At 36.3% G+C, this 17,583-nt stretch overlaps 1 protein-coding gene across 46 annotated transcripts in view; it reads left to right on the forward strand.

Annotated features, from left to right (window-relative positions):
• Positions 1 to 17,583, forward strand: part of MPDZ (multiple PDZ domain crumbs cell polarity complex component) — a 156,050-nt gene that overhangs the window by 113,666 nt on the left and 24,801 nt on the right. For 20 of the 46 annotated variants that reach the window (XM_081065682.1, XM_081065689.1, XM_081065696.1 and 17 more), the window contains 8 exons: positions 2,759 to 2,869; positions 7,392 to 7,490; positions 8,217 to 8,288; positions 10,628 to 10,790; positions 12,577 to 12,773; positions 13,910 to 14,001; positions 14,226 to 14,316; positions 16,438 to 16,518. In XM_081065682.1, coding sequence (XP_080921808.1) covers positions 2,759 to 2,869; positions 7,392 to 7,490; positions 8,217 to 8,288; positions 10,628 to 10,790; positions 12,577 to 12,773; positions 13,910 to 14,001; positions 14,226 to 14,316; positions 16,438 to 16,518 — 906 coding nt within the window. The remainder of the gene's footprint in view (positions 1 to 2,758; positions 2,870 to 7,391; positions 7,491 to 8,216; positions 8,289 to 10,627; positions 10,791 to 12,576; positions 12,774 to 13,909; positions 14,002 to 14,225; positions 14,317 to 16,437; positions 16,519 to 17,583) is intronic. The other 26 variants (XM_081065712.1, XM_081065713.1, XM_081065686.1 and 23 more) reach the window with 6 other exon arrangements.

Consider the following 17,583-nt stretch of genomic DNA (forward strand, 5'->3'; position numbering starts at 1 on the left):
CTGTCCCATAAACTTGACCAAGAGAATCATCAACTTTACACTGGTTACCCAACCCAGCATTAGAGTAAAATGTGTTTGTGGTTAAAGCATTTCTTTCTTATTTGTTTCTATTCATTCATCATAATTGTTCTCTTTGATATATGGTGACCGATTACATATCTTGATATTGCTAGAGACTGATGTTTGAAGGTATAACGAACCATTTTTAAAAACCATTGACCCTGAGATAAAATAATTAAATTCTGATTAAAAAAACAAAGCCAAGTTCTCAGGGAAATAATTGAATTCTTTAAAAGTATGTATACATGTAAAATATATACATCATAATTAAGCTCTGTAATGAGATTTTATTTCAAGAAATACTTTATCAGTATCATTTCATTGTAAGCTTTTTTGGATGAGATTTTTTCCAAGTGAGTCTTTTTGTAAAACCTTTTATGGTAAGACCCTGATTACTTTTCATACAAATGCCCCCACTCCCAGCTCGGATTTTCCTCCTCCTCACTGGTGTACCCGTTCATCACTGAGGGTGTGTGTGTGTGTGTGTGTGTGTGTGTGTGTGTGTGTGTGTACACATGCATATGTGTACACACATATATGTATTTTGTTATATACGAGAGAAGCATTTGGTCAAATTGTACCTAATTCCTTAATTCACGTCAAAGTTTAATATTTTAAATAGACTTCTCTCATGAGGCACTGACTCATTTACTTAACAAATATTCCTGGAACAGCTGTTGCATTCCAGGTGCTATCACAGGCTCTGGGCATCCCACAGTAAACAAGGCACCATGCCTGCCTGTCAAGTTCCACAGACTTGACAAGTAATTGAGTCACTTCAGAGCAGTGTCATAAATTATTTGATTAGGATAAACATAGTTTCAGTTAAGAGGGTAGAGGAAGGAGTACCTGACCCAGGTTTTCTGAATTGTCAGGATTTATAGAGTAGACCAAAATAGACAACTTCCGAATGGAAACCAGTGGCTTTATTACTATAATGACCATTATATTTACTTTACACAAGTGACTGTCTCTCATTTTCTAAATACATGTAACTTACACATTAAAAAGCCTTAATTGTGTAGAAGAAGGTTTTAACTTAACCACAATTGTAAAAGGAGCATTTTGGGGATCTATTTACTTATTCCTTTACTGATTGATTTTTACTGAGAGCTGAAGAAGGAAGAAGATTTAGATTTCAGAGAAACCAAGGACTGTGTATTTTTTTCTCTGACCATTTAAAGGAAGAATGATGGGTTTTTTTCTCTCTTCCTACATTGTTATCTTTCATTAGATGAAATCTCAGCCCCTTTTTAAAATACAATTTTTTAGTTAGAATACTACCTAAAGTTTCCATTTTTAGATTACCACAAGGAATTTTGTTTTATGGATACTTCACTATTAAAATACCTTTGACCTAAGTAGAGAAAGTAAGAAATATTTATAACTATTTCTAGAAAGGATTGATCATAGTTTGCTCCAAAATGTGTAAATGTATTAACAATGTTAAAATATCCTTTTCAAATTGAAAATATTTTTTGTGTGTGTTGTAAAATATTGTTTGCTGTTTAGCAGTATTTTGTTGAGTGCTATTATGTGCAGGGGTTTTTCTCATAAATATAAAAGCCTTAGATCTCTAATCCTGTGGATTCTAAAACATGTCTCTGCTAAGAGCTTCTGAAAATGTCTGTAGACTAGATGAGTAGAGACTTGCAAATGATTTCATTCAGAGTATATAGTCCTTTGGACTTAAGCAAAGATATTTAATGTTCTATTCAAATTACCCACTAATGGAATATACAGTAAACATGAATACTAACTTTCATTCTACAAAAAGTTAGAAGCCTTTTTTAATGTGACTGAAAGAGATGTTGTTACTTCATCTAAGTATCAACCTGAGGGAGGTTTTTCAATTAAATGTATATATAATTATTTTAAAGGGTTATAGTGTTCTATGCAGAGATCTAATAATTTTCTTTTCCAGAATTGTTTCCACTCTAATTTTGCTATTTTGTTGTACATGCCATATTGTGGTAATTGGAAATAATAGTATCCTATGGTTTTCTGACAGGATTAGCATTTGGCCTTTAAAACTATTTTCCTTCCTATTCATATAGTGCATAAACTGAGCTAATCATCACTCAGGCAAGCCATGGTCGATAAAATGTTACAAAATAACTTTCATTTCTAAGCTAGTTATATAAAAATTACTAACAAATGACCACAATTTCTTGACTTGCAGCTCCTGTCATGTCTACTCCAAAGAGTCTTTTGCAAAACTAACCTTACCATAACCTGATATTTCTGAATGTCACAATTTTGTTTTTGACTTCATGCTTTCCTGTCTAGAGAGAAATACACAAAACATCACCCATCCACTTCCCAAGTCACTCTGTAGTGAACTGGAAAAACAATTGTACAGTGATTCTCATGATGAAGACAGTGCTACTAGGCAGTTCCCTTATATTATTTCTTTAATAATGCCGACTTATTAAAGGAACGACTGAGCAGCGTAAGGAAAGCAAAGGCAGACTCTTTGTTCTAATTAATTATCATTTCAGCCATTGTTGGAGACAGACATCTGTGTCCACAACAAGGGACCCCACATCTGCTGGACAGATTAAAAGTTTTGGAGCCTCACAAGTAGTCTTATTTTTTATTCTGAAACAGTTTCCAGGAGCCTCAGAACTGCAGATCCACAAATTGTTCTGTTGTTCTATAGATTCTTGAAATGTTAAGCTGAGGCCTTCCATTGCAGGTGGATGGAATGGACCTCAGAGATGCAAGCCATGAACAAGCTGTGGAAGCCATTCGGAGAGCAGGCAACCCTGTAGTCTTTATGGTACAGAGCATTATAAACAGACCAAGGGTAAGCGAACACAGAGGGCAAGGTAGGCGTCAAACAGTGTCCAACCTGGAGTCTGATGTCTCCAGGGCCAAGTTGTCTCTAGGAGCAAGAGCCCAAGTATTGGAATTTCAGGAGATTTGTTAAAAGTTTGTTTTGGTTTGTTTTGTTTTGTTTTTTAATTGAGCTGTCCTGGAAATCCCTTCTTACTATTCATTACAGTCACAAAGTATGTAAGTTAAGAGGAGTGCTGTGTAGCCTTTCAGATTGTCCTCTAGTGGAGTCCCTTAGAAGCCAGATTCCATTTTCTTTATAAATTCTCTAGAAAGCTTTTCCAGTTTATGCAATCCCATTATCACATGTGAATGATCTTTAATATATTTGTCCCACTGAATGTTAAATTTCTCACGATGAATTTGGTTTCAACTGTATGCTTTTATACCAGTGATTTCGTAAGTGCTGTTTCCCGGCCCCAGTTGCTGATTAGTCCTTGGTGGACAGCAACCTACTAACCCATTTTATCATCAGTTATCCCAAGGAAAATGGCTTTAAAAATATTTTAGAAAATATGTGTGCATTTAGAGGATGTTTTTGATGGAGAAAATACTACATGAGGCTTTGTGTGTTTGATACTAGTATGCCCTAATGTTGCTGAGCATGAGAATCATGCCAAGAGTTTTAAACTACTTTTTCTATACCTTCTTTATTGCATAGTAAATAAATAAATACATTTTATAGATAGATAGATAGATAGATAGATAGATAGATAGATAGATAGATAGATAGACAGACAGACAGACAGACAGACAGACAGATAGATAGACAGATCATTTTTTTTAATATGCAGCAATTCTTAAATATATTTGGGCCACATACTCCTTTGAAAGTTCTTCAGAAATACATGCATTTTCTGAAAAGTTTGCATAGCATTACAGGAATTTCTGAGATGTCCTGAAGCTTATAGAGAGGTTCACTCACTCTTGACAGACTGATTCTCTTTGAAATATCTGCTTATTAGCATTGAGCGTTGGTTGTCTTTAAAGGGACAATGTCCACATATGTGAGGGAAGATCAAAGAATTACCTAAAGCTTACAATATGTAATTTTCCACTTAAAATACATTTAATTTTAATTTTTAAGATTTAGATATCGATGCCCAAATGATGGAAAGAAAGTAGCCAACGGTTCTGTAGATGAGCTCAGTAAAAGTAACTTGTCAGTATTGTATGCCATGGAATAAAAGTGACTAGATTTATCCTATTGGGCCTTCTTTTTGTTGTCACGACAGGTGTAGCTCTGCTCTGGGTTTACTGTAAAAAATGAATTTAGTAGTTCTTCCTGCAAGCAGTTATCTTCATTCACATCTGCAGTTTTTAATCATTCAGTTGTTTATTGTTAGGTAATAATTATTCAGATGAGAAAATCTGCCAAATGGTAGGGCTGCCTCATACTGCATTCTTTTCAAATGCTATCCAGTTTGTTTAAATAACTGTAAATCTTTCTACATTTGTTTCCATTTGTTGTGTTAAACATAGGCACAGCATGATAATGTCGGTAAATGGCTGTTTAACTTAAGTTGAAGGTATTTTTTGTGTGTGGGAGTGTTTTATTCCTTTTCTTTGTTTTTTATTTTTAATGTCCAACTTTTATATCATTTAGGACAATACTATAAACTGCTGGGTCGGATTCTCAATATTACTTTTTAAAACCTTAAACTACAAACATTTCTTTCAATGCCAGTCACATTTTCTAATGAGCTGGTAAGATGTTTTTTCCTGCACCTGGAAAATATTCCCATTTTATCTGAGGTATAATTATGCCTGATTTTGTAGCAATTATTCTAGGATAAATCTTCCTTAGAATGACATGTGTCCTCATGTTATATGTGACAAGGTTCAGAACATGCTTCCCCAAAATATGGCACCCTGGCATATTGCATATTGTGAGCTAAAGGAATTTGAGAAAAGACAGGTGCTGCAAGGACTTCTGTCTCCCCATCTCCCCCGAAGCAGGTCTTCAGATCCTCACGTGAGAAGAGCCCTCCCTACACTTATAGAAAAGGAGCATCCTTATCTCCAAAGATGGAGGGATGCTGAGAGGAATCTGTATGAACAGGCTTTGCTGAATTCCCCTTGGTTCACTATACTTGGCTCATATTCTTTTGTCCTATTATATTTTCCAGGACTATCCACTCTTCATCCAACCTATTATAAAACCAGTCAGGTTTAGTCATTTCTTCATATTTCCTTATGAAAGCTCTCTGTCACATAAACTTTAAATCAACAGGTATACTTTTCTCTTGTTAATTTATTTCTTATTACAGAGATCCAGCTGAGAGCCTGTGACAGGTAGAGGAAATTTTTTTTTTCTTTCGCTACATGTACATTTTGCATTGGGAAATTAGAATTCATTTTGCATTTAAAATGAGATAAACTTTTTATTCCATGATTTACTTCCCTATAGAAAGAAACCTACTCTCCCATAATCTAAAGGGGAAAAAAAATCACAAATACATAAGAGCCTCTTACTGGTCAATGTTTTATTTGTGCATGTAATAAAGCTTCAGGAAAACCTTGTACATAGGCTAAAAAGCCAGTTAGTCTCTTTGGCTCTTAGACTTTCAAGAGTCAGAACTTCTCAGAACTAGCCTTGATAATTTCACCAGTATGAAGCTTCACAGAATTCAATCTGACTGCATTGCCATAGTAAAGGGTGGGCTCCATTGATATGGGCCAGAGAATGTTTTTGTCTTCCCTATGCTGCTTCTTAGTTAATAACATTTCTATTTTTATCAGCCTCTGGGACTATAAACAGAAGTTTCGTCATTGATTTTTAATAAGAAGTATAGTCTGTTTCTATAAATCTTTCCTTAATAATAGAGTGATTCACAACTGTGCTCATGCTGTACTTTCATACTCTGCTCTCAGGGCCAAATTCTAATCCTATAAGAGCTGCAAATTAAAAAAAAAAAAAAAAAAAAAAAGCAAAACAAAAAACTAGAGCTCTCTTTAAATACTCCGTTTTTTTGCCATTGTGGTTTTGTTTTATATTATTCTACAGACGTATACAGGAAAGGCAAAATGTAAAAATTCCATGTATCAAGATTAGACATAATCTCCACCTTCCGTAGCATTGAGGGATTTTGCATAGGATGTTTTTAATCTCTGCCTAGTCATTTCTTCCACCTTAATAAATGGTCACATTCCTTAGCATTTGTGATCTCTTTTGTGAAGCAGCAGTTGACATTTTAAACTAAAAAGCAGAATGAAAGTTGAGATGAGCAGAAATGTCATTGTGCCCATTTCTTTTTCCCGTCTTCCCTCTGTAGGAAAAACATTGCAAGAAGAGCAGATTGAAAGGGTAATGTGGCATAAGTGTTAGTACCGGCATACTGAGTGAAGAGAGAGTCTTTCCAGAGTGTTCTCCCATACAGGGTAGTGTCGTATGACAACCTCTCCGTACTCTTGATGCTTGCCAGTAGAGCTTTTTTTATAGAGAGAAGTAACACAAACATTTCATTGGAGCCAAATGAATTTTAAATGTCTGCAATTTCCCCTGAAAGATACAGTCAACAAAAGAAAGATAAGCGGGTATGAAGAGAAGGAGAATAATTTATTGAGCTAAGGAAATTAATTTTCTTTTTTTTCCCCCTTAAACTATGAAAATGGTAAATTCTATCTGGCAGTCATCTACCTATAATATGTATATCCAAATCCAATCGTACTAGCTCAGTATGTCACAGGCAAGCCACAAAATCTATGAAAAACACTGTAAGGCAGGAATTCAGATATTATCCAAAGCCTCATAAATTCCCCAGTAATGTGGGAACTTTTATAGGAAACTTAAAAAATATGTATCAATGTTCCTGCTTCCACAGAAAGTGGGCAGAAATAGAGAATACCACTGGACAGTGATTCATTTCTTTAAAACTTACTGATTTTATTTTTTAATTAAAAAACAGTATTGATCTTAACCTTAATGTTTAGTCAAAGTTTGAAAACTTTCCTTACTGAGAAACAAGATGAAGGACTAATGAAGGTTACCAGCGAACTAGCAGACAAATGTTTAATTTGCATTCTGGAACAGATAAGACTTTTTTTGTTTGTTTGTTTCACAAAAAAAGCATAATTTGGTTTTAAGTGTACATTAGAAAAACTTTTGTGGTTTTAATTTTGAAGTATGTTTACTAAAATGCATGGTACATGTATTAATATATCAAGTGGGCAAAATACGTATATGTGCCTCTGTCTGTGATGGTGAACATTCAGGGGAAATAAATTTGGGATCCATTGGACAGACTGGTTTCCTATGTTGTTTGGGACCAGATTTAGATTCCGTTTACTTGGAAGTAAACCTTTAGTTCCATATTGTTTAATAGATGTTGTTAATTACCAGATCTAATGAGATCTAATAGATGGTGTTATTAATTACCAGACCTGATAGATCTAGTTTCACAGTTGTTTAAATCAGTAAGTACTTTGTTCTTAAAACTGAGTTGTTTTGAATACATTTCTTTGCGCTCAGCGCCTCTTATGTTTCCTTTTAGAAATCCCCTTTGCCTTCCTTGCCGCACAACCTTTACCCTAAGTACAACTTCAGCAGCACTAACCCATTTGCTGATTCTCTGCAGTTCAACGCTGACAAGGTTGGATAATGCCCATTGTCTTGCCATTGCCTTTTGCAAATGTTTTGTTCTTTGTTACTGCTGTGTCTTTGTCCCAGTTCACTGCTTACTAAATTAGGGCAGGGAAAAAAACAAAACAAAACTGTGTGTGTGGAGTGGGCGTGCAGATCCTTTCTTCAGCACATTTTCTTGCCAGAACGTATTCATTTTTATAGCTGAAGTTAGATGGTCCTTCTGAAGAGTAAGGGAGAATTGTGAGTCCATGCCTTTTCTTTATTTTGGTGTGAGATAAATTTTCTGATATTTAAATTTATGTTAGTTGCTAAATGTATGAGCTGCTGTCACACATAATTTCTTTAAAACCTTGTGTTGGTTTAAATCCTTCTCAGAATTATACAAGGTGGTCCTAAAAACCCTCCTGTGAATTAATCAATCTGCAAATAATTGTGTACCTGCAGAGTCTGTTGAATATTCATATAGTGCATCCATGTAATCAGAAACATGTAACTGTTTCAACACTTGTAAGTCTATACTTGGATATTTTCATATTCTGATGAAATTATAAATCCAAAATTGAAACAAAAACTTACAAGAACTGTGCTATAATTTGATCATGAAAAGGAAGAGAGCTGTCAACAGTTTCTTTCAGGGATGCATTTTATGAATATTCATTGAATTTTTCATGTTATTGTAACGTGGATAACCAAAGATGCTGTATCTGAAGGAATATGTTTTCTATTACTATAGGAATTACAGAATTCAAGTAGAATTATCTTCCGTTGTTCCCCAACTAACCCTTTTGCTCCCACGCCATTTAAGGTTTGTCTTAGCGTGAAATTTTCATAAGTGGGTGTGTTACAGTGTGCTGTATGTGTACATTATACTTGTGTGCAAACATGGCATGGAGTGATCTCAAGTGCACTTTGCATTTTGCCAAAGAAAACTAAACAATCTTTGTAAAGAGTTATATTACCATTAACAGATTTTAAGAAGTGTCAGCAACAAGCTAATTAACGTGATCCCAGTGTAAATGGGGGTTGCAAGGAGTAGTAAAATTGAACACCTCATTGTCCTTTTAGTAAATACTAGCTTGCACTAGTTTTATAGACAAGCAGGTTTTGTTTGTTTGTTTTTAAAGAAAATAACAGCTCAGAAAAGTTACACAGCAAGTAACATCTATGAAATTCGCATCCATAAATTTATTAAAATTATGGAAAGTTTAAATTAGACGTCCTTTTTAAAGAATGAAATGGGCTTAATTCATGCTTGCTAACATTTTCCATTTTTACAGAGAAGCATTTTTTTTTGTTGTTTTAACCAAAAAAATTCTAAATTCCCCCAACTTAGTATGCTTAATTAACCTTGATTGGATAAAATGAGGGGTTTTGTTGTTGTTGTTGTTTATTTTTATTTGTACATTGTTAATTTGAGAGTTTTATGGCACAGCGTTTGGGAAGGTAATCAGAGTGTTGTTTGCACTCGTAATTTTTGTCTGTTTGGACACTGGTGTATAAACCGAACATTTTAATACACCACAGCCTTTGAAAATCAATCTGCCGTAAGTCCCTATCAATCAACTTTCTTGTGCTTTGCCCGAAAAATAGTAATTCATGTTTATTATGATCATTTGAGTAGTTTAGAATCTTGCAGTGCTTTTTGAATCATCAAAGATCACATTCAGTGCCATACAGGTTTAGTATCAGGTATATTTTGTAGTATTCTGATTCTTGACACCAGTTAATAATTCCTAAGTATTTGTGCCTGCCTATCATTTAGTGTGTTCTATAAGAGATTCATTTTTTTAATCACAGTCTTTTTTCTAGATATACACACAAACAAAGTATATCAGAGGAATATTTGTGTAGAAAAAAGATAAAATAAAGGATATGAAAATATATGTTCAGGGCATCAGGACAGTGTCATGCGTGGGTTAAAACTTTAGCTGGGTATGTCTGACCCTTGAATTAGGTACTGTTTTACTATGAAAATTGGAGGACACACAGGGCATAAAGCAGGGTGTCCAAACTTTTTTCAACGTTTTTCACCAAGGGCCATATGCAAACAGTAAAATACACAAACAGTTGGGCCACTCACTTGAGATGAAGTATGTATTGCCTCACCTGGTTTATTTAAGTAAACTAAATATATTTTTGGAATTTGCTATGGGCCAATTAAAAATGGATTGCGGGCTGCAACTGGTCCGCGGGCCACAGTTTGGACACCCCTGGCATAAAGGAAAGTTCATTGGATTGGATTAAGAATTGAGCAAAAGGAAGTCTAGTACCACAATGTAATTTTTTGAACAAAATATCTCACATCCCGTGACCTCAGGTATTAATCTGCAAAATGAATAAAATGAACTCGGTGATTTAAGGTTCTTTCAAACTCTAATATTCTGTTCAGTAATCTGTAATAGAAGAACTTGATGATACCAAGTCCATTTTTCTTGGAATAGGACATATATGGCTACAAGTATACCACATTTGGTGTTTATATGAAGTATTCCTTCATTTTGTCATTCACCTTGTGAGCTGTCTTTGCAAGGGATTAGTATAGTGTTGTCCTTTAAAACTAGCCTCTCAGATCTGAGTCTGAGCTCCGTGCTAACAAGCTGGCTCCCTGTAGATGAACCTGCATGTGTAATGCTCATTTTCATGGATTTGTTGAGAAAATCATTTGGAGAGAGGATTCAGGTAGTAATAAAAAAAATCACTAGTCTCACTAACAAGCTTTGAACTTTTTTGATTGATAGATTAACTTTATTTTTCTAGTTTCTTGGAAGACATTTGTAGATCCCCAAAAATCTTACACAAACCCCTGCATATTTACAACTTGTGAATGAAAAAAATATTTTCTTCCAAGAGGGGAAGTTTGTACAATATTTTTTCATCTTCCGTTATTTAAGCCTTCAAATGGAATAATTCGTCACCTTAAAATACCAAATAACCGTTTAATGAATTGTGCTCTGAACATACCACTTTGTTTTTCTGAACTTTACCTGAATCCTGTCTACCATATATATTTTTTTCATTATTTACGTGTCAGATTTTAAAGCCAGTTGTTTTGTTTTTGTTTTTGACATTATTCTCTATTTCTTTTCTTTAATTTTGTCCTTCCTGAGACTGCACATACCCACTGCATTCTTCTTGTTCCCACAGGCACCCAGTCAGTCAGACTCAGAGCCAGAAAAGGCTCTGTTATGCAATGTGCCACCACCCCCTCCATCGGCATTTGCAGAAATGATTGGTGATCATGCACAGTCATCGGCAAGCAAAGTCTCAGAAGATGTGGACAAAGAGGATGAGTTTGGTTATAGCTGGAGTAAGTTGTCTTTTCGTAATGCATTTGATTATAAGAGGTATTAAAATACCTCCGCGTTTCTCAAGGCTTATGCCCTGGATGAATAAGGATGTTTCAGTGTTAGTTATAAATATTGTGTGGGGGGAAAAAAAATACTGTTTGTTTTCCTTGAATACTGCACACATTCCAGAGACATGAAGTCATTTTCCTCCTTTCCTTCAAGTCTGCATTCCTGTTAAAGCCCACTTTGCCGTTTGTATGAGAATTAAAGAGGGCAGAGCAGTCTCAGAAGCCACTACTGGATCAGCAGCCTGTGGTCTTGAAAACGTCATCACTCCTCTCTAGACTTCAGATTCCTCAGTGTAAAACTCTGGATGTTAATATTATGCCTTGAATTTTGGTATTTTCTGTCCTAGAATAGTAAGGTAATATAATGGTTGAGATGAAAAGTTGGGGCGTTTGGTAAGTTGTTTAACCACCTTTGAGTTTTAACTGGTGATTTCTCCCTCTTTTTAAAATGAAGTTCTTACCTCGGCGATGACAGAAAAATGGATACTGTCTGAGGAATGCTAAGCACAATTCGTGACCCACAGGAAGCATTCAAAGGCAGCTGTTAGTTAGTAGGATCACTGGGGTGTCTCTTGTTTTCTAAAGAAATAAATTGTTTTACAGGGAAATATTAAAAATTCAGCCAAAAGTTATAAATGGGTCAGTGCTTAAAAAGTTTCATTTTAAAAATATAATTATATCATTTAAGGAAGCTATGGCAGATGCTTTTAGGAAATACAGAATGTAAAAGTTGTGTTGCTAGATTCTAAAAGGATTCAGGAAATCACCGTGTATGAAATTGATTCAGTAAGAAATACATGACCTCAGTGAAATAATAACATTTTCTGAGATGATTTGTAAACTTTACAATTCTCAGTCTATTTTCAGTGAAATTAGAGTATGTTGCTAATCCATCATAGTGGCCAGAACATACTCTGGGGAGAACATAAAATGAAATATTTCATTTACGTATTGTCATGTCACAAGCTACCCCAAAACTTAATGGCTTCAGAAGATAGTTTATTATTAATTTATCAAGGTACTCTCGTTGGCTGGGCTCACTGGGACTGGGCCTCTGAGACAGCTCACTCAATATGCCTGGCAGTTGCTGTTGCTACTGGCTGATGGCTCATCTGGGCCTGTGGCACCTACATTTTGCCTTCCGTTCCCTGATTAAAGAATAAAATCTACGTCTTGAACCTGTGGGATGGGAAATATGAATGGTCTCATCTACTTAGGACTCGTGCCTGAAACCTAGGACAGGTACATCACTTTGTTCTGGCCTCATGGCTCTGTGTAGCAAGCAAACCCACTTCCTTTACTCTGGACATGGGCCAAGCAGCTGCCCAACATGACGTGACACACAGTGTGGATTTTTGTGTCGGAGAAAAGCTTCCACTGACTGGTGAAGATGAATACTCAGGATGTTCTGTTCTCCCTTGCACATGATGAATTAAATTTCTGTTTTAATCACAGTATATTAATGTGAATCTCTCTTGGGAATGATTGCCCCAGGTAAACCAGTGAATCAGACACTGCACTCTCTGCATCCTGGGTATGAAGGAATTCTTCAAAGTTTGGGTATTCTAGGAAGTAGTCTTGATGCCCAGGTGGCCAGTCCATTTAGCTTTTTAACTGCCAAAGATTATTTTGGTACAGATAATGCCCTTTTGAGGCTATCCTAAATAGCCTTCTATAGTAAAGCATTTGGCTGTGAATTAACTCTTAATATCTATGATGATGATGTTGTTGTGTGTAGAAAATGTCAGAGACCGTTATGGAACCCTAACCGGTGAGCTGCATATGATTGAACTGGAAAAAGGTCGCAGTGGTTTGGGTCTAAGTCTTGCTGGGAACAAAGACCGATCCAGGATGAGTGTCTTTATAGTGGGGATTGATCCAAATGGAGCAGCCGGGAGAGATGGCCGATTGCAGATTGCAGATGAGCTTTTAGAGGTAAGTTCTTGTGGAAAAATGCTGAATTTACTTTCACTGAATCGGTGCAGTGGAATCATCAGTTTCCAGAAAATCCACCTGGGCCTCATAGGATAACAGAGAAAACTATCGTTTGCCTAATAAAATCGATGCATTGCAGCAAATTTGGCTTTCAACCAAATCGCTACTCAGTAGAGTCCATGTTCCCATTAACTTCCATTAAAAGGTCATGACTGTGTATCACCAGAAACAATTTTTGCCCCAAGACAGTAATAAAGATCACACTTCAAAAACATTTTTTTTGTGTGTGCTGCATTTTTATTAGAAGCTTTTGAAAAGCCAAATGACCAATCACTCCCAAGTAATTAGACTGACCCACTGAACATTCTGGAAATTGAAACCCTAATGATGGAATTGACAGATGTTGGGGGCATTGGGGTAAAGGTTAAGGCTAAGTAACAAAAACAGTAAGTCAGCCTGCCAAACAAAATAAATCTGTGGGTCATAGTTTATAGTGTTTAGAATTGTATTTGCTTGTTTTGTTTGTCCTTGTCTCCTGTAGGCTGGATCCATATGTTTTTATATTGCCTTAATCATCTTCCTAGTACTTTCTGTGTTTCTCTGTTGGCTAGGAAGCTTCAGTCAGCAATGGTGACAAGACTATAGATGACTGGCAGTTTCCATGAGATACTGTGCTGCATAGGCACATTCTGCTGCCCAAATCCTGAATCTACTGGTATTGCCTTTCCCAGTGGCCTATGCCCAGGGCTTGAGCTTTGAGACTAACTAGAAAATATGACAGGGGATATTCCAGTATGTTCTGAGCAGGTCCCAAGGACTTCCAGAGAGTTCTTTCTTTGTACAAAGCCCACAGACGCCCCGTGCCAGCCAGGAAATTCACTCTGTACTCTTCTACAATAAGTCCAAGTGGTGTCTCTTTTAGTCCATGGAGGTCAGACTATTTGACATCATTTTAATGTTGTCCTTTTAAGATGAACTTTTCTTAACTCACCTTCAAAGTCAGGTTCATGTTCTGGGAAGGAAAAATATATGCAGTATTTTAAAGGAAGAAAAAAATTTGCTTTTCGTTAGATAGGATGATAAAAATGTATATAATTAACATTCCAGGCTCAATTAACAATATTTATTGCTTATAGATCAATGGTCAAATTTTATATGGAAGAAGTCATCAGAACGCTTCATCAATCATTAAATGTGCCCCTTCTAAAGTAAAAATAATTTTTATCAGGTGAGCACTTTCTTTTTCCACTTTACTAAATACTTTTCCTTAGCCTTTCAATTCTGAGTTCTTTTGAATGAAAATAAAACATTTACCAACATGTGAGTGTTATAGTTCCAGGTCTTTGGGGTTACAGAATTTTCTCTAGTAATCTTTCTGAATCTTCAAGTAAAAGAATGCAAATAATGTGAACCATTATGATACAATAGATAGGTCAATGCGTTTTCTCTTAGGAATAAGGATGCAGTGAGTCAGATGGCCGTATGTCCTGGAAATACAGTAGAACCGTCACCTTCCACCTCAGGGAATCTTCAAAATAAGGAGGTAGGTAGCTTGTATTTGTTTCTCTGGGACAGTTTGTTTGATATACCACTTACTAATTCAGCAAACAATTATAGAATCCTTATAGGACTACCAAAGATAAATAAGTCATAGCCTTGGCCCCCACAGAGTTGATAGCCTAATACAAGCACTCATGTAAAAAGCACACCACTTACAGGAAGGCTAATAGCAGGGCGTGCATAGGTAATAATGGACGTAGAGGAGCAGGTATCCGATCTGTCTCTGGAGAGAGAATGAGAAGACTTTATAGAGGAGGTTACACACAAAATATATGTTGAAATTAGAAGACTTGGGGACAGAAATGTTGTAAGCAGAGGGCATGGATTGAGAAACGGCGTGGAGATTCTGGCCAATGCAGGGATTGAAAACTACAGAGCATACTGAACAGTGAGAGGCAGGGAATACAGAGTTGGTGAGCAAAGGGTCATGGAGATAGGAGGAATGTAGGATCAGATCATGGGAAAATGATGAAGACTTTGTCTTTGAGGCCAGGTTGCTGGAAACTAAAAGAATATAATTGTATTTTTAAAAGCTTCTCTGAAAATAGTGCAGAGAAAAATCAGACGTTGCAAGAAAGAGAAGTTAACGTGAGTAAGAAAATTATCAGAGTTCAGGAAGAAGATAAGAAGTCCTGCACTAATTAGGAAAAAAAAAAAAAAAGGAAATGGTTACATCAGATGTTTAGGACCCAAACTGACATTACTTCATCCCCTACTTAAATGTACTCATTGAGGAAAAATGAGTAGTTGAGAATTTATTTACCCTGCAAATATTTTATTGGTTATCTGTCTTGTACCAGTTACTGTTCTTTGGGCTAGGAATAGGCTGGAGAATGAAACAGATGAGATGTACAAGGCTTCCAGATGTCGGACTTGGTGATTTGTTAGATGGCTGACTTTTAACAAAATAGAAAAAAAAAATTAAAAGAGGAACAGATATTTGTAAAAATAGAACAGATCTATTTGAAGCAGCTTAAGAATGAAGTAGAGGTATACACTGGAACATTTGGTGTAGAGATTAGAGATGAAATGGTATTAGTTAGTCATGGAAGCCAAGGCTGTTGCCCACAGAGAACATTGAGAAGAAGAAGGCCAACGTCAGAATTACGTAATATGCACAGTAAGGCGGAAGGCTAACACAGAGTGGTCAGAGACGATGCAGGACCCGGCAGGCATGTTGCATAGCAGCTGAGAACAGCACATTTCCAGGAGAAGGGTATATGCTACAACCTTGAGTGCTGCAAAGAGGCTCAGTAAGATGCATAGAACCCATTGGACTTTGGCGGTTAGGAGATTATCAGTGATTTTTGAGAAAGCAAGTGATGGAGAAGAAATTAGAAAAGAGAAGGCAGTGACTAGAGAGTGACCAACAACTGAGAATTTTTTGGTGGAAGTTCTGTTTTTTGGATAAGTGTTTAGGATGAATAGAAGGAGTAAATAGAGAGTGAAAAGCTTAAAATTAGAGGCACCATAGATGATGATTATCAGTGGGAGAAAGCATAGAAGCGGAAACACTGTTTCCTAAATGAGTTTATAAACATTGGACTTACCTGTACATTAGATAATATCTACTAATCATTACCTCATTTTGGTGAACTGAGTCATTGCTCATAATGGTGAAATGAATCAATTAGTTTTTCAAGATTATAAAGGGGAAAATTTTAGTTTCATATGAGTTGTACCAAAGATGTCCCTTAAGAAAACAGGGTATTTTAATAATTTTCAGATAAAACATTTAATGGCTCCTAAATTCACTTGATGGCTAACGCAATATAGAATAGTGAATGGTACCTCTGCTGGTGTTCAATGTGTCAGTGAGTTAAACTGTTTGGTAGCTGGGTTGCTACTAGGTTTCATTATAGAGTAAATCTAGGCAGTTTGTGAGAATTCCTTTGTCTGTCTGTGCTCTAAAATAATTGCTGTCTAACCACATCTTGTTAGTATTTTGAAAAGCATGTATTGTTCATAAATGTCATAAAATGTTAAAATAGTAATAATGAATTACAATACATGAAATAATTTTGATTAAGGGGCGCTTATACTTAAACAAACAAAACTGCGTAACACTCAGTTGCCTATTTTGCCATTTCTTTCCCTCTGTCAGGCTGAACCAAGTGTTACTATTTCCGCTGCAGCTGTGGACCTCAGTTCATTTAAAAATGTGCAACATCTGGAGCTTCCCAAGGTAAATCTGCTTTGAACTGAAGTGAAATGATGTGAGTACCTTCACATCAGTGTTCTAATTCTCTGGTTCTCAAAAGTGTGGTCTCCAGACCAGCCACCACAGGCAGTGTTACCTGGAATCTTGTTAGAAATGCAGATGTTTGGGCCCAACCAGACCTACTGAACGAGTAACTGTGGGGGAGGGCCTGCAGTCTGTGTTTTAATAAGCCTTCTTGGTGATTCCAGTGCACGCTGAAGTGTGAGAACCTCTGTGCAGATTGATATTTTAGCAGGGAACAAGCTTTTCCTGCCTTTATGGGTATCAAGGTATGAAATTTCAGTCTCCCTTTGATTTATTTACCAAGGACCTACTATGGAGGAAATAAAAAGAATAAAGAGACAGAAGTTACAGTTTTTTTTCCTTCGTAAAACTGAATGCTCAAATAACTAGAAATGTCCCTGATAAACATCAAGGAGGTATTTGCTTTTGAAAAGATCTGAACCTTAGGTTCAAATGACCCTTTTAAAGAGGTGGTTTGCCAAATAGAAACCTGTAAGTGCTTTCAGATGCCACAGGTTCATGCTGGACTGCAGGTGGACAGTGGGTGAGCAAGAGTAGAAGTAGAAAGAGCAATGAAATGCTCAGGGAGAAGAGAAGGAAAGAGGTGGGGTGGGAGGATAGGAAGGTATGTATGTGAAATGCTGCAGGTGGAAATAAGGGTGGTCTGTGGCTCACTCTCCAGCTGTGAGTCAGGCAGCCTGGTGCTTAGAGGCCTGGGCTGCAGAGGCAGTCTTTCTGGATTGAATCCTTGTTTCATCAGGTGCATACTTGACACATTGTGTGATCTTCCTTTATTTACCTCAGTTTTCTTGCCTGTAAATTAGAGACAATTATATGATCTTTGATGGAAATAATTGTAAAGACTAAATGAGTTGTTTATAAAGTGGTTGGTATAATGCCTGGCGCATGGTCAGACTTTGTTGCATTTAGGGGGAAAAATACTATGACTTTATTGATTTGTTTACTCTTTTTTTTTTTAAAGTAGATAATCCTGCATATTCATTTAAGATAACTCCTTATGGGCAA

This window comes from Rhinolophus hipposideros (assembly GCF_964194185.1).
Source record: "Rhinolophus hipposideros genome assembly, chromosome: 11".
NCBI classification, from domain to species: Eukaryota; Metazoa; Chordata; class Mammalia; order Chiroptera; family Rhinolophidae; genus Rhinolophus; species Rhinolophus hipposideros.